General features: G+C 49.1%; 1 protein-coding gene across 1 annotated transcript in view; it reads right to left on the reverse strand.

Moving 5' to 3' along the window:
- Window positions 1–7,902: 7,902 nt before the first annotated feature.
- Window positions 7,903–23,539, reverse strand: part of JAG1 (jagged canonical Notch ligand 1) — a 36,029-nt gene continuing 20,392 nt past the window's right edge. The window contains exons 6-26 of the mRNA XM_043602891.1: window positions 22,541–22,671; window positions 21,918–22,037; window positions 21,377–21,490; window positions 20,035–20,148; window positions 19,331–19,444; window positions 18,867–18,913; window positions 18,353–18,526; window positions 17,552–17,702; window positions 16,610–16,774; window positions 16,094–16,207; window positions 15,453–15,566; window positions 15,234–15,347; window positions 14,981–15,097; window positions 14,457–14,484; window positions 13,905–13,990; window positions 12,411–12,524; window positions 11,697–11,806; window positions 11,339–11,572; window positions 11,029–11,160; window positions 10,707–10,857; window positions 7,903–9,887 (exon numbers count right to left, since the gene is read on the reverse strand). Coding sequence (XP_043458826.1) covers window positions 9,430–9,887; window positions 10,707–10,857; window positions 11,029–11,160; window positions 11,339–11,572; window positions 11,697–11,806; window positions 12,411–12,524; window positions 13,905–13,990; window positions 14,457–14,484; window positions 14,981–15,097; window positions 15,234–15,347; window positions 15,453–15,566; window positions 16,094–16,207; window positions 16,610–16,774; window positions 17,552–17,702; window positions 18,353–18,526; window positions 18,867–18,913; window positions 19,331–19,444; window positions 20,035–20,148; window positions 21,377–21,490; window positions 21,918–22,037; window positions 22,541–22,671 — 2,902 coding nt within the window. The 3' untranslated portion in view covers window positions 7,903–9,429. The remainder of the gene's footprint in view (window positions 9,888–10,706; window positions 10,858–11,028; window positions 11,161–11,338; window positions 11,573–11,696; window positions 11,807–12,410; window positions 12,525–13,904; window positions 13,991–14,456; window positions 14,485–14,980; window positions 15,098–15,233; window positions 15,348–15,452; window positions 15,567–16,093; window positions 16,208–16,609; window positions 16,775–17,551; window positions 17,703–18,352; window positions 18,527–18,866; window positions 18,914–19,330; window positions 19,445–20,034; window positions 20,149–21,376; window positions 21,491–21,917; window positions 22,038–22,540; window positions 22,672–23,539) is intronic.

The raw sequence follows: 23,539 nt of genomic DNA on the forward strand, positions 1-23,539 counted from the left end.
CTGTGCTTAGACACACACACACACATACACACACACACACACACACACACACACACACGTACAGATATACATGTGCTTGCACACAGACACAACTCTTACTTCCACTTGCTGCCTCACATTCCTCTCTCCACCTGCCCTGGGACCTGTGGGTTGGACTGGCAGACCCTTCTCCAGAGGAGGCAGGTGATGGATTGACTGGGAATTTTTCTAAGCCCAGTGGCTTTGAAGGACTTTTCTCTTCCTCCCTAACATGCTCAGCTGGTGAGAAGCATGCAGAGGGCTCTTTCTCAAACCCACTGTGGGTGCCTGTGAGGACGAATACCAGCCCATCATTCCATTTATCAGGGGGAGAAGGTGAAATGGTGAATTAGGGTGACCTACAGCCTTGATGTGGCAGACTGGGTGTTTGGGCTGTGTCCCAGTAGGAGGAGCCTAGAAGTCCCTTTGGTAACAATGCCAGAATGAATCGAGGCTTGTAACAGCACTACTTGGATTTGTATGTCTCCCCCCCCCCCCCCCCCTTAAAATGCTTCCTGGTGAGCCTTTTCCCTGTGCTTTGTGCTCAGTTTGGTGACTGTCAGAGTGGAGGTTGCAAGGACAAAGCCTGTGACATCTAGAGAAGTGTCCTCCAGTGGCTCCCCAGTGAAAAGTACCCATCAATATGAAAGCACTCCTGGTAGCAAAAGCTCTCCATGTCAGAGTTGTAGGGGGATCTGCTCTTGGGGTTCTTGTTTTGACGCTAATTATCTCTAGCTGGAAGAGCCTTGTGGACTGCAACTAACATCTCTATACAGGCTCAAAGACAAGCATACTGTCCATCTGTGAATTTTCTGCATCAGATCAGCTTTGCTTTCTCTTGAAGATCATATTTCTCAACACTGGTTTATCAAATTGCATGTTATGGGTTCTGGCTGTTGTTCCGCACTTTTATAAGGTCTAATTCTAGGTCCTGGCAACGCTTTAGAAAAGTTTGCTGAATCTGAGAGAAACCTTAGCTTTCTGCCACTCGTTATGTGTGTCCACCTAGGCCAGCTGCCCGTATGAAGGCAAGCTCAGGAAAGAGAATCTGGTAGGAGAGAACGTTAGGCTTGATGTTTAGCTCCTACTCGTCCAGAGGAAATAGACACTGTGTCGTGAGGACAGCCGAGGAAGAAACTTCCATCTAGGGAAAGGATGCTTGGTGGGAGAGTCATCCAATCCTCTGATAGCATCATCTAAAAAACAAGTCAAACATTATCACCTTCCATAAGGAGAGAAAACTGGCCCAAGACCATGTGTTTTGGAGTCCTCCAAGGCCAAGTACCTGAGCTTACCTCATTTGGCTCTAATTGTGTAAAATGGTGGGGAGGATAGATATGGAAGACAGAACCATGTTCTATTATTTAGAGGCTGTAGAGATCTGTCTACACTGGCAGAACACAGACTGCGGTAGAATTTAATTGGGAACCAAGGTTTTTTGTGGTCCCTTAGTTCATTCTTGCAGGAGTTTTTCTTTCTTCTACACTGATTAGCAAGCACTGAACTGATTGGGGAAAAGCCAATGACTTGTGTTGTCAAGACCAAATACAGCACCTACATGTGACATAGCCCGGTACAACTCCCTTTGGAAGAGAACTTTGCTGTTGCTGTGTAACAGCCATAAACTTAGCAGCTCGAAATAGTGCACATTGATTGTACCACAGGTTCTGATACTTTTTAGCTAGATCTCTGCTTCGGGTCTCCTGAGGCTGGAATTAGGGTATCAACCAAGCTAGGCTGTATCCTCATCTGGAGGCCCAACTAGGGAAGGACCTATTCCCACACTCCCTTGGGTTTCTGGCAGAATTCAGTTCCTTGCAATTGTGAGACTGGGGCTCCATTGTCCTGCTGGTGGTTTCCCATAGGAGTTCACTCAGCAGCTAGAGGCCACTCTTTGGTCCTTGCCACGTGGCCTCCTCCATCCCAAGAATGGAGAAACCTCCCTTGTGCTGAATCTCTTCCATTTTGTATCTCTGCTTCTCCTTCTGTGATCAGCCAGAGAAAACTGCGTTTAAAGAGCTCCTTCTGTGATTAGGTCAGCCCCACTTGGAAAATCTCTGTATTTTAAGGCCAACTAATTTGGGACTTTAATTACATCTGCAAAATCCCTTCACAGCAATACTTGGATTAGTGTTTGATCAAATAACCAGGGCCTAGGAATCTCTGGGGGCCATCCTGGATTTCTGTTTAACACCAGATCCAGCAGCCATTATCTAGCTCTTCTCTGAACGGGGCCAGTTTAGTGGCAAGAACAGAGAATGCCGTTGGAATCTAGCTGGATTCCTTCATCTTGTAGTGGACTCGACATCCTATCCCAGGATGCTTAGAGATATAGAGCAGCAGTCTTTCTTCTTCCTGCAACCCTTGTCATGAATCTGAGCAGCACTTGGTCAGTGACCAAGTCAGTGACACTTGGTCATCACCATTTCACAGATGAGGAAACTTAGATGCAAAGAATTTGGAAACTTTCCAAAGTTAGTAAATAGCAGAGCCTAGGATCCAGGTGTGTCCACCCCAAAACCCAGAAATTCTTTTGGGCCGCAGTTGTGTAAACCTAACACTGCACGTGGAGAAAATCCCATGCCAGGAATCGGGAAGGAAGAGCTGTGATTGGAATCAAGGAAGTCTGGCTCCAAAGCGTGTGCCGTTGCCACTCGGCACGCGGCCTGGCTCTGCACCCCGAGGAGGTGAAAGCCACCGGCCACCGGTCAGGCACATGTGGAGACACAGAGCCCTGGAGGAAACGGTCAGGACCTCTTTTGTTGAGTGTTGTGTTGAGAGCTCACAGGAAGCGCAGAAATAATGGGGCTGTGGATGTGGGGGATGCCGGAGGCTGGGGTGAGGCCTTACCCACCCCCTTTGGGCCCCTTCCCACTGGCTTTCCTTTTCCTCTCACTTTTTCCTTAGTTTTGTGCAGACTTGTAGCAGTTTCACATTCGTGCTCTCTCTTTTCTGTTTTGTGCCGATTCTTTTTTTTTAATTTAAAAAATATTTTTTTAATATAATTTATTGTCAAATTGGCTTACATACAACATCCAGTGCTCATCCCAAGTGCCCTCCTCAATGCCCTGATTCCTTTTTAAAAACACTTCCAAAAACCATCCCAGCAAAGCCAGGGACAGCCCCCTGAGGATATCTGATCGTTACTGTCCTGAACTTGGAGGGTTTATGTTTCTGTCTCCGGGACGGGATTTTTCCAAGGCATTGAGCGTGGGTGCCTCAGCTCAGAGGAAACTTTTGCATAACATGTAGTTCTGGCCTACCCTGACACGACAAACAGGTTACAGATGACTTGTGGGATGAGTTCCTAATCCCTCAGTGGTGGGTGGGGAGAGTGTGGGGGAGTAGGCTTTTTGGGGTGTTGGGTGGAAGAAGGAGAGCTGCCCACAGGCAGTTCTAGGAACTCCCAGATGTGTCTGTGCTGGCCCAGATGCACACTGAAGGTGGTGAACTTAATCACATCCAAGCGACTTGGATTTTAGCACTTTTAAATGCTGAGGTGAGTTTTCCATGAATAACCTGGAAGTAGCCTGCCAAGGGAAGCAGCAGTGTTTAGAGAATGTGGGATGAAGCCTAATTATAATCGCCATCCCTGACATGGGCCAGGGCCCTTCCAGTTCCCTTTCATACACAGAGCAGCACCGATGTCCTGAAGAGTGTAAGATGTGCATGCATGTACGTGTGCGTGCATGCGTGTGCTGTGTGCATGTGTGGAGAAGGATGTACTGAGTGGGGCTGTCAGTTTCTGAGCCTCCTTTCCTGCAATTTTATTTTCTAATTCTATGAAGCAGAAACTGAAAAGGAAATCTGAAACTGCCCAAGAACAAAGGGACAGGACTTAGACTGCCTTTGGTTCAGAAAATACCTATTGCTATCAGATTTATAAAGATGTCACTTTCTAGGCAAAGCCTGCAAGAGGGAGACACAGCTCAGATTGACGACAGGGTCTTTGTGGCAGCTCTCTGCAGCCTCCCTTGAGGCTTTGCGGCCTCCTTTTTGTTAATCACTGATGTCCCGATTTTTTACCTTTGAAATTCACACCAAAGGCAAGATCCAGACATAAACCTGGCAAATTCCCAGAAACTGCAGCAACCCAGGCAGCAGGAGCCTAAGGTTCTAGTTCCAGCTGTTGCCAACCCTGTGTGTGTCCTTAGACAAGTCCTTGAACCTCTCTAGACCTCAGTTTCCCCTCCTGGGAAAGTAAGGTGGGTTGGATCCTTTGACAGGTAAGGTCTCCAATTGCATGAATATCCAGTGAGTTCAGAATGAAAGCTTTTCAACTGCACGTTTCTCAGCACTGATGAAAGGAAGCAGCTCTGCACTCTTCATTCAGGTGCAGAGAGGGGGGCCAAGCCATGCAGTTGGCTGAGTAGTCATTAAGAAGCCAGCTGCAAACTTGTATCCCCCTCAGGGACTCTGGAGGAGCCCCACTGGCTCTGCCAGGAGAGCTTCTCTTTAAGACAAAGCTGTTACTTTCATGTTGCTGGCATCTTATTCTGCTCTCCGGATAAGTCAACGCTTGGGTGCCCTGGTGTGGACACTGCAGGGGAAGGTGACGGGATGGGGGTGGGGGGGCAGCAGGCAGGCCACAGTTCCAGATTCTTATTGGTTTCAGAGCCCTTACTCTCCATGTTAATTTTCCTGACTTGGGCATATCACAGGTTAATACCAGACCCATGCATAATGATACATAATTTAAGACTTGTAAAAGCTGCCTAGGACTTGAAAGAAACACTCTCTAAGCCAGGAAGGTTGTGCCTGGCATGCAAGAGCAAGTAATACAGGTAGAATTTATATCAAAAGCAAAGGAACCTCGCCCTTTTGACACGATCTCAAAGGGTACCATGCAGGTGTGCCGGCCCCTCTGCTGCCAGACAGCAGTCACCAGGGCCCCACAAGCGTCACCCCCACTTGCCCTTCTGCTTAACAGCCATCGGAAGGCACTTGTTCACAAAGGGAAATTCGTTATTTTTAATAGTCCCAGAAATATCTCATGTATTTGAAGTGATGCAACAAGATTGCCCTAATGATTTCTAACCTTTGTTTTTAAGACTTCTGGGGCCAGAACCCTACAGAACTGCCTTGGGGCACCCTTGTACCTCCAATAACCAAGCTGTCTTTTGGCATTGTTGGAGACTGACATAGCCCGGGCCGGGATGTTTAGCTGCTTGTGGGGTGGAAAAAAAAAATGTCAAGAAAAATAATTGTTGTTTTTGCAAACTATCTATTTAAAAACAGAACCTCAGGAAGCAGATTTCTGTTCCAATGCTAGGATGAATCAGAGCTCACAAAGTATAAATACACATTAGCAGGAGGAGGCTTCCCATAACCCAGTGCTTGTGTGTCTTCCCAGACCAGGAACCTCTGAACTCCCGCTTCTCATTCCCAGTAGAGGCAAGAAAGAGCCGCAGCGGAAATGACATTGCCCAGCCCAAGATGCAAGCTTCTGTAGGTCTGTGGGACCTTTTTATTCTTTAAAGGTAACTGCTTTTTAGCCTCACACTCACTTTTGGATAGACAGGTGTACACTGTTTAGAAAGGTGGGAAACCTATGCTCTGGTTTCCTTGGCTCTTTGGTACATAGGAAATATTACCAAATAACTTTGCTTTGACTCACTGACCCGTCAGATCAGCCAATAAATATGACCACAACTTGCTCAAGGGGCAGTATAATTATTTTACTTAAAAATGATGTCAGGTGGCAATTTAGCAACAAACTGGCTTCCAGGGTACTTAATTCAGTTTAACAAGGAGGAAAAAACATTGTAATTAACGAAGAGCTTATACTTTAGTACTTTAGTAGGGTTGTTCTTAAATTTTACTATACATATGCCAGAGAAGGGGAGGAGGGGAGAGCTTGTTGAAAATACAGATTCCCTGGCCCCACTGATGACTCTTGCACTGGGCCTGGGAGTCTGCATTGAGAAACCTGCTTGTAAGTTATGCTTCTGATTGTCGCCCAGTCTCACCGGACTTTTAGTCAATTAAGATATACCCACCCACCCCCTTTTCTATTCTGGTTTTACACTGTATAAGTCTAGAATGACAGCACAACCAGCTTCAAGATAATTCCTTCCTAGAGTTTCATGGTATGGTCTAATGCTAGAGTCTGAGTCAGTCAAGTTTCCAGACTAAAAATTCTTTGCCTTCCAGGGTTTGCTTAAAGAAGGTCCAGAACATTCATGGGTAATGGGAAAGGTATGGATTCCCTTCTTTTCCACCCTGTCCCCAAGATAACCAGGGCTCCCTTGCCTGATTACTTCTACCTGGAGAAAGGGGGAAATTGCCCTTTACGATTAAGGTCCTGACTTTGAGCCATGCCCAGAGGAGCCTGATCTCTGCAGTCTTACTACTGAGAAGACTTCTTAAATGTGAATCTCAAGATCACTTCCCTTCTGGTATAAAGAATGGCAGAGGCTCATTAAACTTTTTTTCTTTCTTGGCACAAAAGCATTTGGCAACTACCCAAGGAATTCTGGGGTCCTGAAAACTCCAAGTTCACAAACCATCAGAGCAAGGTATTGCTTCAGGATGGTGTTTGAATTCAGCACTGCTAAAGCAGACTGTGTCCTGCCTCATTGGGTCTGTTCCAGAGCCCTTCTCCCTCCCTCTTACCCCACCTTGCAGAAACCAGCTGTCCACCGGCAGAGATCATGGACAGAAAATATTGCTACACCAGGGCAGGGAGATGTCAGGGGAATCCAGCCTCGCCGGTGTCCAGGTCTTTCCAGCTATCTTCCCAGCCAGCCAAAACGCACTGTTCTGGACTCTGACTCCTCATTGCTCACGCAAAGAAAGCCAGGGATATTTTTAAAGCCCATCGCCCCTTCTTAAACAAGATGCCCATCAGAGAACATAGTTCTTAGCCTGGTAGAAGAAAACTGTTTCCCAAGAATGAAAGAATAACACCACTCTGAAAACCAGAGGTGGGCAGATGGCGTGAATGGTGTGGCGCTGGGGGACAGTTCCAAGGAGGGGAAGCTTTGGAAGCTTCTGGGGAAGCTCGCTAATAAGCAGCAGGGAGCTCCTGGCAACTCCACACAGCTACTGAAAGCCATCCACATGCCCTTCACCATGGTTCATCCCTGGCTGCAGAGGTACCAGAGACCAAGCTTCCCCAACCCCACCCATGATGTAGGGGCAGGGCCATTTTGGCACCAGCAGCCACAGTGAGAACCACCGTTCTCCCATGTCCTTAATGGGTGGTGATGGCCGACCTTTGGGAGCTCACGAAGGCCAGATATCGGTCACCCTGACGCTGCATGGCGAGGCCACCCAAACACTGCCTGCCTGAGAAAGGTGATGAGTAGATGGCTCTAACTCCAGAAGCTTGTAACTATCACCTCTCAAGCAGCTAGGAAACCACCCTGGAGGCATGAGCTTGCACGGAAGCCACCAGGGTGTGGTCTCGAATGACAGCAGGACATTAATATTAATCCAAGTAGCCCAGGGCGGGGGGGGGGGGGGGGGGGGGGGGGGGGGGGGGGGGGTACTCGAAAGCACTGAATCTCCCTCTTCATCCCCTAAAACTCATTCCAAGCTTTTTAAAAACGCTTTTAGTGTGGTGGGCCTTTCCCATGAGTGCTCACAAACAATTCACCTTCACACTACAGGCCATTAATCCAGTGGTGTTTATTCAAGCAGTATTCACACTTGCTGTTGAATAACAAGGGAATCAAGGCCCCCTCGAGATGGGGCTCTCACAGCCCTGGCTTCTTTGGCTGAATTCTGTGGCTGACAAGGCTTTAGGTTTTTCCTCCACATCCCCATCAAGCACAGCCTATTGATCACACCCCGCTTACCAGAACAGATTTGGTGGGGTGGTGAAGGCACGAGGCAGAGCCCAAGCACCACTCCATCAGCTCAGAAGAGGCCACACTGTTCCAGGTTTCATACAAAAAATTTAATAAATATTACTTTTCAAAATTTATTGCCAGGAACAACACATCAAAGATGCATTTTTATGTTCATAACACTAATAGGACAATACAAAGTATCTTCACGGTCTCAGTGGTGAACCAATGAAATTCCTCTGTTTTATAAGCCTTTTGGGTCTTCAACTTTGTAAATAGCATTTGATTTCCTCACTTAAGGCAGGCAGTGTACTCTATGGCAAATCTAAACAGTGATCTTACTGGACATTTTAAGGTTCAAGTATTCAACTAGCTTATTGGAATACTCCCTAAATGCAGTAGATAACAAAAAAAAAAAAAAATCAAATCTACAAGTGGTTCAGTATTAAAAGAATGGTGAAAAGAAATCAGAATTTACAAAATAAGACTGGTGTACTTCCACCTTCACACAATTGATATTTTTAATGATATTCAACCACTCATATTTTGGCTACGTTAAGTCGGAGCTCAGCTTGTTCCCTTAAACTGCTGTGTAGCCCATCACCTGCCTGTCTCTTTTCAAGTCTAAAGCAGAAAAAAAAAAAAAGGAACCTGTTCTAGACTAATTTTCAAACTGCCTCAGTCAGTCCTTAAAACGTGTTTTAAAGTGATGCTATAGAAGGTGTTTTAAAACATCTGACGTCGTACAAAAAAAGAAAAAAAAAATCCGCCAGTATTCCAGGCACCGAAGGCCATCCTATTGTCTTTTAACTATTTTCAAACACCTTAATTTTGGCTTATAGGCAACACGTAATAAGAAAATAAGTTCAAAAAAATAAAGCCATACGCTTACAATGCTATCAAAAACCTTCAATTCTAAACACATACATATAAATAAAAAGGAATGATGTTTTAAGGCTCTTGATTATTAAGTTAATAAATCAAATATACACAGTGATTAATAAAAAAGAATTATTTACATAACTATACAAAATTCTACTTTTGACACATTTTTCCTCTTTAAATTCTTCATTTTACCAGCAACTGCTGACATCAAAGTCCCCCCTCCCCCAACAACAACAAAATACAATAAAAAAAATAAATAATAAACTCATTTGTGATAGTTGCTGTGGTTCTGAGCTGCAAAGGCACTTTCAAATACAGAACTACTTGTACGTCATCATAAAACCAATATACAAAAACAACTCAAGAGTCAATAAATATAAATAAAAACTACGATCCTAAGACTGCATCACCATCGGGACATCTGGCAGAGGTGGAAGCTCAGCCCAGGGGCTGGGCCTTCTCCTGGGAACCTGGTCCGAGAGGGGGCAGCTGCAGGGCCCGTGCACCAGGGCACTCGGGGCTTGTGTTTGCATAGCCGTGAGACGCAGCATGGGGTTCCCCAGCCAACCACAGCAACTACCATTGCCAGTGTAAGCCAGCTTGTCAGAACTTAAATTAACACAGGATTCTAAGTCAATGACAGCCTCAGACTGGAATAGGACACGACCGTTTAAGAACTACAAGCCCCCAGCGCCCTCAGACTCTACCTAGCAGCCACGGTGCCCACCGTCTGCTATACGATGTACTCCATCCGGTTTAAGCTCTGGGCACTTTCCAGGTCCCTGTTGTCCTGTTTGTTTGTCCAGTTTGGGTGTTTGGCCGGCGTGCCATTGGGGGGCTTCTCTTCTCTGTCTACCAGCGTGTATGCCGGCTGTTTGGCAAACCGGGCTTTCTGCTGGTGCTTGTCCATGTCGTCCTCCTCTACCTCCGAGTTGTGGGTCCTTATTTTCGACATTTTGGAGTTTTTGTTCTCGTAATCCTTGATGGGGACCGTGTTGGCCCCGTGCTTCTCGATGGGGTTTTTGATCTGGTTCAGCTGCTCCCGCACGTTGTTGGTGGTGTTGTCCTCAGAGGCCGCACGAGCGTGGCTGCTGGGCTTCCGCCGCTTCCGCACGCACCAGTAGAAGGCTGTCACCAGGCAACAGATCCAGGCCACAGTTAAGACGGAGCTCAGCAGAGGAACCAGGAAATCTGTAAGGCGGGCACAAAACCAATGAACTCTCAAAAAAGAAAAAAAAAAAGAAAGCTACCCCATGAACAAAAGACTACTGACAGTGGTTCCCCTGTCCTTAGTCCCTACAAGGGGTGCTATGGGGACAAGCCCCTTTTCACAATTACATATTGTCACTTCACAGGTTGATAAGCAAGTACAGGATCCGGGCCCTTGGAGACCCTGACACATTTGTCCCCAGAGACCAGGCACAGCAGCAACTCCTAGAGGCTCCTGACTCCGTGTGGAGACAGCAGCATCTGGTTCAGTCGAGGGAAGACTGGCTCCTCAGGCAGCTGGTTATAGGGTCCGATTTTCAGAATTACCAGAAACCTGATCTGAGCATGCAGAGCTCACATGTCCCAGATGCTCATGCACCCTGTTTCTCACCTAGCTACAACAGCTATGGCCAAAAGGGGGGCCTGGATGTCCTGCAGGGCCAACGAGCTGCCTATCAAACCAGTGTCCACGGGACTTAGGCTGGGCTGTCCTACGCCACTAGAATGCCACAGCAGGGTTTTCGTGGCCAGGAGTTTGAGGTGCCTCAGTGCACTCTGCCTTAGAAACAACATGTTCTGCAGAGGTCCCCACTTTGAGAGCACAGCTTGATGGCAGGGAAAGAAGTCCGGTACTTGGTCATGGCAGCTGGCCTCAGTTTTTTCACCGGTTAAATGGCAGCCGGGGGGGGGGGGGGGGCTCCTCGAGACAGGGAACCATCAACTAACACCCCACCTGCTGCTTTTGTTGGATGGTGAGATGAGATCAGTTTGCTCGTCCTCAAAGGGACCGTTCCCACCTACCTGTTCTGTTCTTCACAGGCCGCCTCTGCACTCGCACTTCCGCAACCGCAGCAATAAGCGAGCTATTCCCATCACGTTTGCTAACGAGATCTATGATTTTGTCAGTGATTTCCTTGATAGGGTTTCCATCATCCCGTATGTCTTCAGCAGACTGGAGAAAAAGGAGAACTGTCAGATGGAGGGTCAGGGCCGCACTCCACAGTAGGCTTTATTCAAAGTTACTTAAACATGTGAGTCCAGCTTTGCTGTGTTCAGATACTGGCTAACTTAAGTTTGTTAACTACCTTGCAGTCACATAATTCTGACTGAGTCTTATACTTACAATGGCCACATGTATTTCATTGTTCGCAGAAGGGGAAGGCTCACAAGCTATGTAGATTGAGTATTCGGCGGAAACATTCTTTAAAATATTCAAATTCCTCAATTCACTGCAAATATGCTCCGTGGTAAGGCCCTAGAATCACATTTTAAAAGGACACATGTAAGATACTGGAAGAAAAAGAAAAGGCTGAGGTTTCTCTGGAAGTTAGGAATTTAAGCTAAGGAGAACAAGGTCCTAGCTGGTGACACTCTGCCTTGGAAGCAGCAGACACACCCTTCCATTCCAAAATAAAAAAGTAGTGGTTCCGTACCGGCGACATCATCTCTTTGTTGAAGGTGAATGTGATGTTTGCACAGTTATCCTGGTAGTAGGGGTCAGAAGTGCACTTGGTCTTCACGGGCTGGAGACTGGAAGACCGACACTCACCCACACCCGTGCAGGGGCGGACAAAACACTGGTCATCCAGGATAGGGATGCAGCTTTGCCCACTGGGGCACTCACTGTGCCCTTTGTGGAGCAAGCAAGGTCGAGGGCCACACCAGACCTGGAGGGGTGGGGAGGGAGGGAGAGAGAGAGAGAGAGAGAGAGAGAGGGAGCAGGCGGCTCAGGACAAACACCCAATGGCAACTCCAGGATGCAGGTGATCTGTGGCATCCCCCACACTGTACCTTCGAGCAGGCGATCCTTCCATTCAGGCACTGGCATGTATTGCAGTCATCGTCCCACTTGGCCCCGTCTGGGATCACACTCCCCATGGTGATACAAGGTCTCCCTGAAACTGAAATGCAGGAATGCAGGAGTCCAAGGGGTTTCCTTTTCTATAGACTGTTCTCTCCACTCTTCACTCCCTCCCTGTTAGGGAAGGAATTACATCTGTGCCCTCTGCCATGGGACAACAGTTACCCCCCAACAAAGGGCAGGTGTTCTTCCCTCTCCTGCTGCCTTTGCACGTGGCATTGTGACCTCCTTGGGCCACTGCAGCATTACTGGATGTGATGGGAGCTAAGTCTCTCATGGTTGAGCTTGGATTCTTTCAGGCCTGCCATTTGCCAGATATGGCTCCTGGTCCAAGGAGGGTGAGGAAACACAGAATAGACCTGAACCCACCCTGCAACACATTATCATCCTGCCTGCCCCGCATGCCCACGATCAATACAAACAAATGCCTGCTCTAAGCCACACATTGGGGGATGGTCTGTCACACAACATAACTACATAACTGCCCAGGAGTTGACTAAAAACGGCTACCCTGTTTGTAGGGGACCCCTTAAGTTTCCCCTTCCCTGAGGCCCCCTCTGCATATCTCCCCTCTGTGTTCTCTTCCTGAGCACAGTGCCTGCTCACCCCATAAGACGCAGCCAGCTGGGGCCTGACCCACATACCTTCTTGGCACTTGGCACCACTGTGCCCTGGGGGACAGACACACTGGTAGCCATTGATCTCATCCACACAGGTTGCCCCAAAGGCACAGGGTGAGGACTGGCATTCGTTGATGTCTAGGAGAAACGCAGTTCAAGTTTAGGCTCCAATGGGAAGCAATAATGGTTTTCTAAGTTTTTTACTGACCTAACATACAGATAGAAAAGCATATAAACCCAAGTATAAGCTTGATGAATTATCATGTAACCAGCACCCAAATAAACTGATCATCAGTACCCCAAAAAACTCCACCAGTCACTGCCCCACAAAGATCACCATTAGCCTGACTTAGCTGAAAATCTTTTCAGATCAGTTTTTTGGGTTTTTTTTTTTTTCCTTAAGGTTTATTGTTGTGGGTTTTTTTTTTGTTTTTTTTGTATTTTTTAGAGAAACAGAGCACGAGTGCAGGAGAGGCAGAGAAAGAGGGAGGCACAGAATCTGAAGCAGGCTCCGGGCTCTGAGCTGTCAGCACAGACCCTGACACAAGGCTCAAACGTACAGACTGCGACATCATGAGCTGAGCCAAAGTCGGATGCTTAACTGACTGAGCCACCCAGGCACCCCAGGAGGCCACAATTTTTAGTTCTTTTTTATAAGATAGTAAAAGAGCAAGGGCTGGCAAAGCTCTTGAAAAGGGTCAAATATTTTAAGCTTTGCAGGCCATGTGAGTTCTGTCTTGACTACTCAATTCTGTTATAGCATGAAAGCAGCTTGAGACAGTATATAAATAGGTGAGTGTGGCTGTGTGCCAATAAAACTATTTACAAAAACAAGCAGTGGGCCCAGACCATAGTTTGCCAGCACAACTTAGAAACGTGCAGTAGACCAAATGTACCCTTATTTAGTGAAGACCAGTCAGTCCCAGACTTGGTGATCTCCAGCACTAGTGAAATTTCAAATAGTTTGGGTATGAAAACAAAAAAAAAACCATCACTTTTTTTGGGGGGGGAGGGAGGGAGGAAAAAAAAGCTTATAAAAAAGTAGGAAAAGGCTCAAAATAAAGCAACGTCAAAAGCACCCTGACAAACTTCATTGCCCATCTCCCATTTTAATCATGTCACCAAGGCATGACCTTTAGAAACCACAACGCTCATCCCTTCTACTGCCCTTAGCTCCGTCCTCTGTGGGTAATGTCCACTGGCTCATAATTTTAGGGTAGTCCTGGGAAAAAGCACCCTCTTCCTTTAAGGCCTCAGAATAGATTAATGGTCAGATTCTGTGGCTTGTACCGCCTCCCCTAGAAGGGGGTTGTGCCACCCGAGGAAGGACCAGCAGATACCTGCAAATTTCCAGCCAGAGCTGTCTTAATCCCAGCTGGAGGTGGGAGGCCACTTGCCTATCAGGGCTACTTAAAGGGAGCAGTGACCTTAATTGTTTTCAAGACTGAAAGTACAGGCCAAGGGCTGGTGTTGGGGGAAAGAAAGCCACTAGGGATACCAACTAGGGCTGCTCCTTACTTATTCTGCAGTCAGGTCCAGCAAAGCCTGGGGCACACTCACACCGGTACCAGTTGTCTCCATCCACGCACGTGCCACTGTTGTAACTGAGAAGGAAAGCAAAGGCCACTCAGTAACCAGCCTACCGATCCAAGACTCCACCAGTTAACCTCAGGTAGCTGTGCCAATTACATTCAGTGGCTCCCACCCTTGGCCGCCCTCGCCACTACTTGGGGAACTTTAAAAATACTGATGCCGGGGTCCCACCCCCGGAGAGTCTAATTTCAGTCTCCCTTGCAGTCCAGGCATTGAGACTTATAAAAACTGCCCGGGTGATTCTCATGCACAGCCAAGGTTGAGAATCACTGCTCCAAAAGAAGGCACAACCTGGCTAACTAAAGTGTGGTCCAGACCAGCAGGATGAGCAGCACCTGGGAGCTTGTTTGACAGGCAGGGTCTGCGGCCCCACCCCAGACCTCCTGTATCAGAACCTGCATTTTAGACAAGATCCCTAGGTGATGCCCATGCACACTACAGCCAACAAGTGCTGGCTTAAAAGGTGGCCATGCTTACCAGGGGTGAGGACTGCAGTCATTGGTATCTGCAAAGTAAAAAAGACAACTTAATAGTAAGGCCTTCACCAGGCAAAGCAGTTTTAAGCTTAAGGAGAAACACCACTGATCTCCATAATACCCATATGATAGACCTATAGTTAACACCAACAAAATGCGCTTAAGACCTCTGCTCAATTGGAACCAGGCCTGCAACACACTTTGTTCCATGTGCCGTGGGACACTGCACAGGAAGAGGCCCCGGTCAGGGCGGGAAGGGGGCTGTGAGAATGGAAGGAGACAGGCTGCTGGTCAGACCCACGCTGGGAAGCGAGACACCATCTGTCTCCACTTATCTCAACGGCGACTTTCTCATGCCCAGGTCAGGGCTGCAGCCCATCAAGTGCATTAGAACAGACCCAGGTGATGCAGAAGCAGACATCAAACAGCTCTGCTTCTGGTTTCCATCTCGAGTCCCCGAGGGTGTCAGGATGTGCTCCTGCAGCCCTCGGAGAGTTCAAGGCGGGTGGGGCAGGGGACACTCACTCTGAGTACAGATGGGCCCCTCCCAGCCTTCTTTGCAGACACACGTGAAGGAGTCGCCGTTGACCACACAGGTGCCCCCGTTATGGCAAGGGTTGGGCAGGCAACTACTGTTTCGGGCTACAAGACAAGAACAGACAGGACCACCCTCCCTGAGGATCCGAAAACAGTCTGGAGAGGCCAGAACCAGACCCGCCAGGGAAAGTCACAAGTGCCCAGATGGCCGTGGCGAACCCCATGTGAGGCAGAAAACTACCTATGTTGCAGGTCGTCCCTTCCCAGCCTCCAGGACACATGCACTTGAAAGCATCCCCTTCGTCATAGCAGGTGCCACCGTTGTTGCACGTGGCCTCATCACACTGGCTGTCACCTGGAGGAGGAGGATCTCAGCTTGAGCCCCTGGCCAGCCCCTCCTCGCAGAAGACGGAGGGTGGGAGGGCTCGCAGAGATGGGGCCCTAGTCAGCTACCACTTACGTGAGTGGCATGTCTTTCCTTTCCACCCGTTTTTACAGTCACAGTAAAAGTCGTTGACAAGGTCACGACACGAGCCCCCATTGTGGCAGGGATTCTGGCTGCAGTCGTTAATGTCTAGAATCAAAGAGGAGACACCCAGCTGAAGATGCTTCCAGGACCATGCCCACCCAGCATGTAAGAGCCGCACCCTTGCTATGGTGATGGCTACCTCCACCCAATGCTCTCCACTCCAAGGTCCAAGACCAGCTGAGCCATCCCAGGACATAAACACCTTCATTGCTTTCTAAGAGTGGGTTATTTCTAACACCACGAGGTGGCAAGACAGGGGCAGGCTTCTGTCACTCCCGTGGAAATTAAAATCAGGACGGGTACAAGTTACAGTCAAAACAAAAGGAAGATTACTGTCTCTGCAAGCGGGGTATTTATCCTAATCACAGCCCGATTCTCTAGCTCCTCAGCTGCTGTTCCTTCCGGTTGGCTGTCTTCAGCATTCAACAGGACACAGGCAGTGCTATGCCATGACAAGAACTATGGGGGTCTTGTGGTTGGTCAGGCTCCCATTAAAAAGAAAAGCCTCCCGTGAAGACTCCTCTCACCCCAGCATCCCAGAGCTGTCTGGCCCATGAAGACCACAGACTCACTGGTTTCACAGTAGGCCCCCTCCCAGCCGTCACTACAGATGCACTTGAAGGAGTTGACACCATCGATGCAAGTACCGCCATTTTTACAGGGGTTGCTCTCGCAGTCATTAATGTCTGTGAAGGGAAGGTGAAGAAGCTGGTAAATAAAGGCCAACTAGTGCCATAGCTAGGCACTGGTCCAAAGGCTGCCCCCTGAGAAAACAAGGTGCCAGGTGGCACCAGAGGATGCCTTGTCTGTTTTATTTAATGCCTCATAAGCTAAGCTACTTGGAGGGAGTAGAGAAGAAACTCAGCGGGACCACCCAAACTAGTCAGATTCCAGAATATTCTAACATAAACGATCTGAAGGGTCAGAGGCGTCAGTGATCTTATAAACACAACTCTGTCTTAGGTCCTAGATCTAATAGTAAACTTTCACTGGTCTCAACTGAAATGATTCAATCTCAAATGCTTCCTGAGCTGAGCAGAGAGGCAGGGTGGGGGTACCGTGCCCCATTCCCCAAAGAGGGGTCTTACTTTCATGGCAGTACGTTCCAGTGAAGCCTTTGTTACAGTCGCAGGTGAATTTGCCTCCCGACTGACTCTTGCACTTCCCGTGGGGACCACAGACGTTCGAGGAAATATACCGCACCCCCTCAGGCGTGTCATTGGAAGCCATGGCCACAGTGCAGCTGTCAATCACTAGAAGACACACTTGGGATCAGATCACGGCCGCAGACCCATAAGACACGGCATTCCCAAGGCAAGGACCCACGCCAAGCCTGCTTTCCTAGAGACAGGCACCCCTTGGCTAATGAGGGGAATAAGTCAAGAGGCACCTCGAGGGCCAAGACTCTGGCAACGTGCCAGGTCACACTGACAGGCAAAGCGGAGACTCCAGGCAGTCAAGTGTTTTTTGTTTGTTTTTTAAGGCATTTTCTCTGTAGGTGGCTAAGAAGCCTACGTGTTGTCTGTGGGCCCCTCTCATCCTACCTTTGACATCTGTTTGACAGAAGCTTCCTAAAGGAGAAAGCCCGCTTTCCTTCCTATTTAATCACACTAAAACCAGCAAAGAACAGAGAACCTGAAGACTGTGCTACCTCCTACAACAGCCACAGGACATTGGCGGCTATTTAAATTTAAATGAATTGAAGTTCAGGAAAATAATCAGTTTCTAGGCCTGCGAGTCACACTAAAAGCTACCCTCCCTGACAGTCCACTGCTGCAGAAAGGTCTTCTGGCAGCACTGCTCTGAGGAATGTCTCAGGGTTGCAAATCCGCCCACCCCGGAACAGGACATGGCTGTCCCACTGGCGGGCCTGAGTGGATTGTTCCCACATGTTCTAGCTTCCCCCAGCCATCAGGTTAGGGGGTTTCAATCTCAGCTACACAGCTTCTGAGACTATCGAGGGGAACTGGCAAATGGGGAAAGAGGACTAAGCCCTGGAGACGAGCCAGGGCCGCAGGTGGGGGAGGTACCTTCACAGGGAGTCGTGCGGCAGTGGTCTTTAAGGTGGGAGCAATTCTTGCCTTCGTAGTCCTCAGGACACTTGCAGAAATAGTCGCTGGCGCGGTTGTAGCACTGGGCACCGTGCTGGCAGGGATTGGGTTCACAATAATCGATGTCCAGCTGCAAGGACCAGGAGCAGAGGAGGGGGAAAAGAAACAAAGGCGTGACTGTAAGTGCTCAGGGGCAGCGGATCCTGGAATCTGACCCCTTTACCTGCTTCCATGAGCAGAATGCTCTACGTAATATACAGTTATGTTCTAGAGACTGTCCAGATATGCATGGGAAAAACAGGGCAGAATGGGAGAGCATGGAGTCGGGGGCACCAAGTCAAATCGACAGGCTGCTGACACTACGAAGGAAACCACTCCTCCGTGTCCTTCCACCTGCATTTGCCTAGCAAAAGTCCCTAGTCTCTGGATGGCAACTACAGAGTCAGGAGGGGAACAGGAAAGAAGAGGAAAGGGAAGGGAAAGGACAAACACAAGGAGGAGGAGGGCGGGGGGGGGGGGTGGGAGGGGATGGGGGGGAGAGAGGATGGGGGAGGGGAGGAGGAAGAAGGGGGGAACCAAGGGAGGAAGAGGGGAGAGGAGGGGGGGAGGGGGAAAGAGGAGGAGGAGGAGAAGGGGGAGGGGGGAGAAGGGGGAGGGGAAAGAAGGGGAAGACAGATGGAGGAAGAGGGGAAGGGGGGGTGGAGAGGAGAGGGCAGAGAGAGGAGGCAGAGAGAGTTCTGCTGTAGAAACTTGGCCTGTGGAGGTTCTAGCACAGCTCACCTGACAGAGGTTTCCAGAGAAACCAGTGGGACACAGACACTGGAATCTGTTGATTTCATTCTGACAGTGACCCCCATTCAAACAGGGGTTGCTGGCGCATTCATCGATGTCTCTCTCACAGTGATCGCCTGCATAGCCAGGTGGACAGATACAGCGATAACCATTAACCAAATCCTGGAAGAGGAAGAAGGAGGGGGGAGAAACACATGCTTTTTTCTATGTATTCCACAAACACAGGGCTTCAGCGGTCTAGCATGACTGCTGCCGTTCCACGGATTCACTGAAATCACCAAATGCCAAGCCTCCCGAAATGCTGAAGGGGAATTTCTACATGCATGCCTTCAAGATGGCTCCCAGGAGGCTGGGGGTAACACAAGCCCAAGTGAAACTTCCAGAGAATCACTTTTCACCTGCATTTTTAAATCCCTGAGGGACAGAGCTCTCCCAGGGTCACATAAATCTCACAGACTTGGGTCAATCATTAAGGTTTTCATTTAAGCAAAGATTTACATACCCGACAGGAGGCATCATTCTGACACTGGCCAAGGCAGTCATTAATATCTAAAAAATAAACAAGTCCTCATATTAAAGAGGCAATTTACATTGAAACTAGGCTTAATTGAAAAGTGCTCTCCGCTCAGGACAGATAAAAGCCTCAAATCAGATTTCCTGTGCGCTTCCCCCTGACAGAAGGTTATTACACTGGGTGGGAACCCTCCCTAATTCCTCCAGAATGAGCGAGTGAAACTTCACATCATTGTTTTAGCCACCTTATCAGAATATGGCTGTTTTACTGGCTAATGAGCCTGATAAAGTGTATGTTTTCATTTCTGCACTGATCACTCCCTCTCCAAAAACATTCCCACTCAGGTTTTCCTTTTATCACTCAAGTCTTAGCACTGGAGCCAACGTACAGGCTGACAAAGCCTTCAATACCCAAGTTTCACAAAAATCAAAATCGAAACAAAAGGTACTCACTTATGTCACAATTCTGACCCGTCCAGCCTGGGAGGCAATCACAGTAGTAGCTGGCAATCAGATTCTTACAGGATTTGGCATTTACACAAGGTTTGGCCTCGCACTCATTTGCATCTGAAAGAAAACACGGAGGGGTAGTGAGAAATGGAGATTTACCCCCCTTCCCCCACCTCCCCCAAAACACCCTAGCAATAGTTTGCCTCCAATAGGAGACATGCTAATAACCTAAATCCCAGATACTAGGTTCCCGCTATTTTGAGCAGCTGATCCCTCTCCCTAGCCATTATCCAATAAGGTATGCTAATTGATAACTTTCAGGCTGCTGGTTAACAACTGGCCCCCAGCCGGAAGAGCAGAAAGCCACCAGGCATTGCTGTATAACACTCCACGCAGCCTAGTTGCTGGGATTTAAATGTGGCAGCAAGAATGCAGACAGCTCATTCCTCATGAGACCATCCCCGTTTGGAACCCAGCTGAACACTCCTCGGACAGACGATTGACATGGTTCAAGGGATCCCACGACTTTCCCACAGGGCCTAAAAGAGCTAGGCCATCTGCATTCGAGTTCTCTCTCCCAGGCCCGCCGGACTCTTGACAATAAATTACTTTTTAGTAGGATGGTGTGCAAACTCACACCACCACAGGCTCATCTTCTATAACAGCTCTGATCATCAAAGCTAACCTCGGTGCAGGAATTTCCTTACCTAACTGGCACGTTTTGCCAGTCCACTGGGGCGGGCACACACACTTGAATCCATTAACCAAGTCCTGGCAGGTACCCCCATGGGAACAGTTATTTGGAGAACAGTCATCAATGTCTGTTGGACAAAAGGGAAAAAAGAGCTGGCATTTTAATCTCAGTCCGTTTGACAATTAGATAATTTAACGCCAACCCTTACACGAGGGGCCTTCACTTAAGAGCCAGACACCTGCTAGAAGTGACCGCTATGACGATAAGGCCTGATTTTAGCTTTAAATCCTCCAGTGCCCCAGTTCATTTAATCCCCAACCTAAGCAGCAGGGAGAGCCAGCTGGATCCCCAGAGCATCAACCCATGGGTAACATGGCTCATCTAGCTCTGCCTACTCCTTATTTTTAAAGGAAAGTTCCAGCATGGCTCAGGGGTAGCTAAGTAGTAAGGAAAAAGAACTCTTCTTTACTGGTTGAAAACATTATTCTTACTTGTTCACAGAGTTTTCCCAAAATTCCATACCTGGGGTCTACACCCCACCCCACACCCTCTACACTGGACTATATACAGTGGCCTCTTCATTCACCTACTACCCACTTCTGAAGTACCAGGCTTTCTCTGGGAATTCAGTCATCGGCTCCTCACAACCCTAAGAGATGGGAATTGCTACTGTCTCCTTTAAACAGGGCCACCGGGAGGTAAAGACCGGCCCTAGGAGAGGCAGGCAGGGGCCACAGTGCCAGCCCAGGTGATCCGACCCCAGAACCCACATTCTCGACTGTGCGTGCTGCACTCAGGGTGCTGAGCACAGTGGTTCTCAGGCCTGGCCGCACCTCAGAAACCCAGGTGCTTGTTACAAAATGTGGACTCCCCAATTCCAAAGAGAAACTGTGGGAAGGACCCATCTGCATTGTCCGGCACCCAGGTGGTCCTGACGTGCAGCCAGGCCTTGCAGCCACAACAACCCTGTAGCCCAGGTCTCTCTTTGGGGGCCACCTGCACCCATGATGAAATCCAGGAGTGACAGCCTCCCCCACAGGCAGCCTCTCCATGGCTGCAGGAACCAGAACCAGAACTTGATTTGGAGGAGGCAGAGCTCCAGGGAGCACATGCAAAGGATGGAGGTCTCCCATGGAGAAGGCTCTTCAGTAGCAGCAGACACACCGTGCTAACTTAGCGCAGGAGGATGAGGGTGCAGCGCAAAGGCCGGAGAAGCCCCAGCCAGACTCCCCACCAGACCGCTGGCAGAATCCACCCCTTCCCACTGAGACCTGACCTTGAACCAAGCCCAGGCGCCTGCCCCCAACCCCGTATCTGATCCTCCGGAAAAGACACAGGCCACAACCCAGACTTACTCGTGGAACACGTGGGGCCCGTCCAGCCCGGGGAACACTCACACTCAAACCCCAGCGAGGTCTCCCGGCAGCTGCCCCTGTTGTGGCAGGGGTCAGACAGGCAGGCGTGCTCCGCTGCGAAAACCAGGAGGGCAGTCAGCAAGGGGCTCCCGCTTGTCGCTACCTACGTCCTCTCCCCGCCGCCAAGTCCCACGCCTGGGCCACCAGCTCAAGCTCGCTTAGAAAAAATGAAAGCAAGCATGTGCTATAAGCCCACTGTGTCTACAGGAGACAGGAAGTCCTCTTTCTAAGTGTCTCCAGTCACATTCCAAGGCATCTGTGAGCCGGGTAGCCGCATGGCCAACACCCCACCCCCCACGCTAGCCAGCATCACCACAAACACTGGTGCTGCTCAAAGGAACTTTCAAAGACCCACAGAACTGCTGAGACAACCAGTCTTCACTTTGGAGGGTATTTTCATCTTTTTACGTGTCCTTAAGCGTGTTATTTTTTTTCTCAAGCTGAGGGTAGGGAGGGGTCTTATCCTGCCTGGGCCACTTACCGATTTCACAGTTGGGTCCTGAATACCCCTCAGGGCAGGAACACTGATACTTGTCAGGACCTGTGTTGCTGCAAGTTCCCCCGTTGAGACAGGGCTGGTGAGTCCCACAGTAGTTGAGATCTGCCAGAAAGACCCCAGGATGGGAGCAGCTCAGAGAAGACCATACAGGCTGCTAACCTGCCATGTTTCTAGCTGCACCCCTACCCCCACCCCGTTTCTGTTTCAAAAAATAAAACCTGAAGGGGCACCTGGGTGGCTCAGTCAGTTAAGCATCTGACTTTGGCTCAGGTCGTGATCTCAGTTTGTGGATTCACGTCAGGCTCTGTGCTGAGAGCTCAGAGCCTGTAGCCTGCTTTGGATTCTGTGTCTCCCTTTCTCTCTGCCCCTCCCCCACTCGTGCTTTCTCTCAAAAATAAACATTAAAAAATAAAAATAAAAAAATAAAACCAGAAAAAAATACCGCCAACCCCAGCACTAAAAGCAAATTCAAATTCAGAATTAAAAGTCCCTGCCAATAAAAATAAACAAAAGTAAAAAACTCGATTCTGGCTGCCCCACCCCTTAAGTCTTCCTGTGCCCAAGGCCCCCGTCCTGCCCCGAGATCCAGTCCCCAAGGGCCCTACCTTTGTCGCAGAGCTGGCCGCCCCAGTTGGTCTCACAGAGGCACTGCCAGGGCTCGTTACAGGTGCCATGGACGCACCCCGGGTGCGGGATGCACTTGTCACAGTACAGGCCCTGCCAGCCATACTGGCACCTGGAGACAGACAGCACACTCTGCTTTAGTCCTTGGAACATTTGGGGAGCGCAACGTCATTTAAAGGCAAGGCTAAGAAGTCCAGGCCTTTCCTGTCTTGTTTCATTTTGGGGGACAGGACAGTTGACTCTCAAGGTTTACGCGGGGGCTCTGTCTAAATAAACGTTTTCAGTAGTTGGGCCAAGGTCCCCTCCCAGGCGACTCCCTACAAAAGCAGGGCTGTCTGGGAGAGGCCAGCGGGGGCTGCCCTCACAAAGCCACTCTCTTCTCAGGCTCACAAGGCTGTGCAAGGGTGGGGGCATGGAATAAATCAAGACCCCGCTGGCTACGGAGGCGAAGGAAGGACTCTCGGGTGACAATAGCCATGTGAAAGTCTTCCTAAACGCGGCACTGCTGGCAGCTTTTACACAGCGGCCAGGCTCTTTGTCTAAACAGCAAGTCACGACCCCAGCGCGCAAAAATGCAACAAGACACCCCAGTGCGGCAGGAAGCTGCCTCCCATGAGGTTTTAGGAAATCACACAAGGGGGGGTGGGGAAGGGGGCACCCTCCTCTGGCAAAGAGGCGGCTGAGATCTCAGAACCCACTTTTGCAGGAGGGTGAGGGAGGCAACAGCACTTGGAACCAATCCCATGGATAATTTATGACCCACTACCGGAGCTGCTTAGGCTAATTCATTTTATAGTTATTTCTCACTTTGCAAAAAGAAAAAAAGGTCAACCCAGTTTATCTAGTATTGGGGAACAGAGTCGAGTTTCCTTTATAAGCGCCTCATTAATCAGACTCTTCGGAGGCCAAATGGTGCCTTTGATCCCCAAACAAAAACACAAACATAAACCTTCACCTGGGGTGGAGGAGGGGCAGGGTCT

The sequence above is a fragment of the Prionailurus bengalensis genome, chromosome A3 (assembly GCF_016509475.1).
Source record: "Prionailurus bengalensis isolate Pbe53 chromosome A3, Fcat_Pben_1.1_paternal_pri, whole genome shotgun sequence".
NCBI lineage: Eukaryota > Metazoa > Chordata > Mammalia > Carnivora > Felidae > Prionailurus > Prionailurus bengalensis.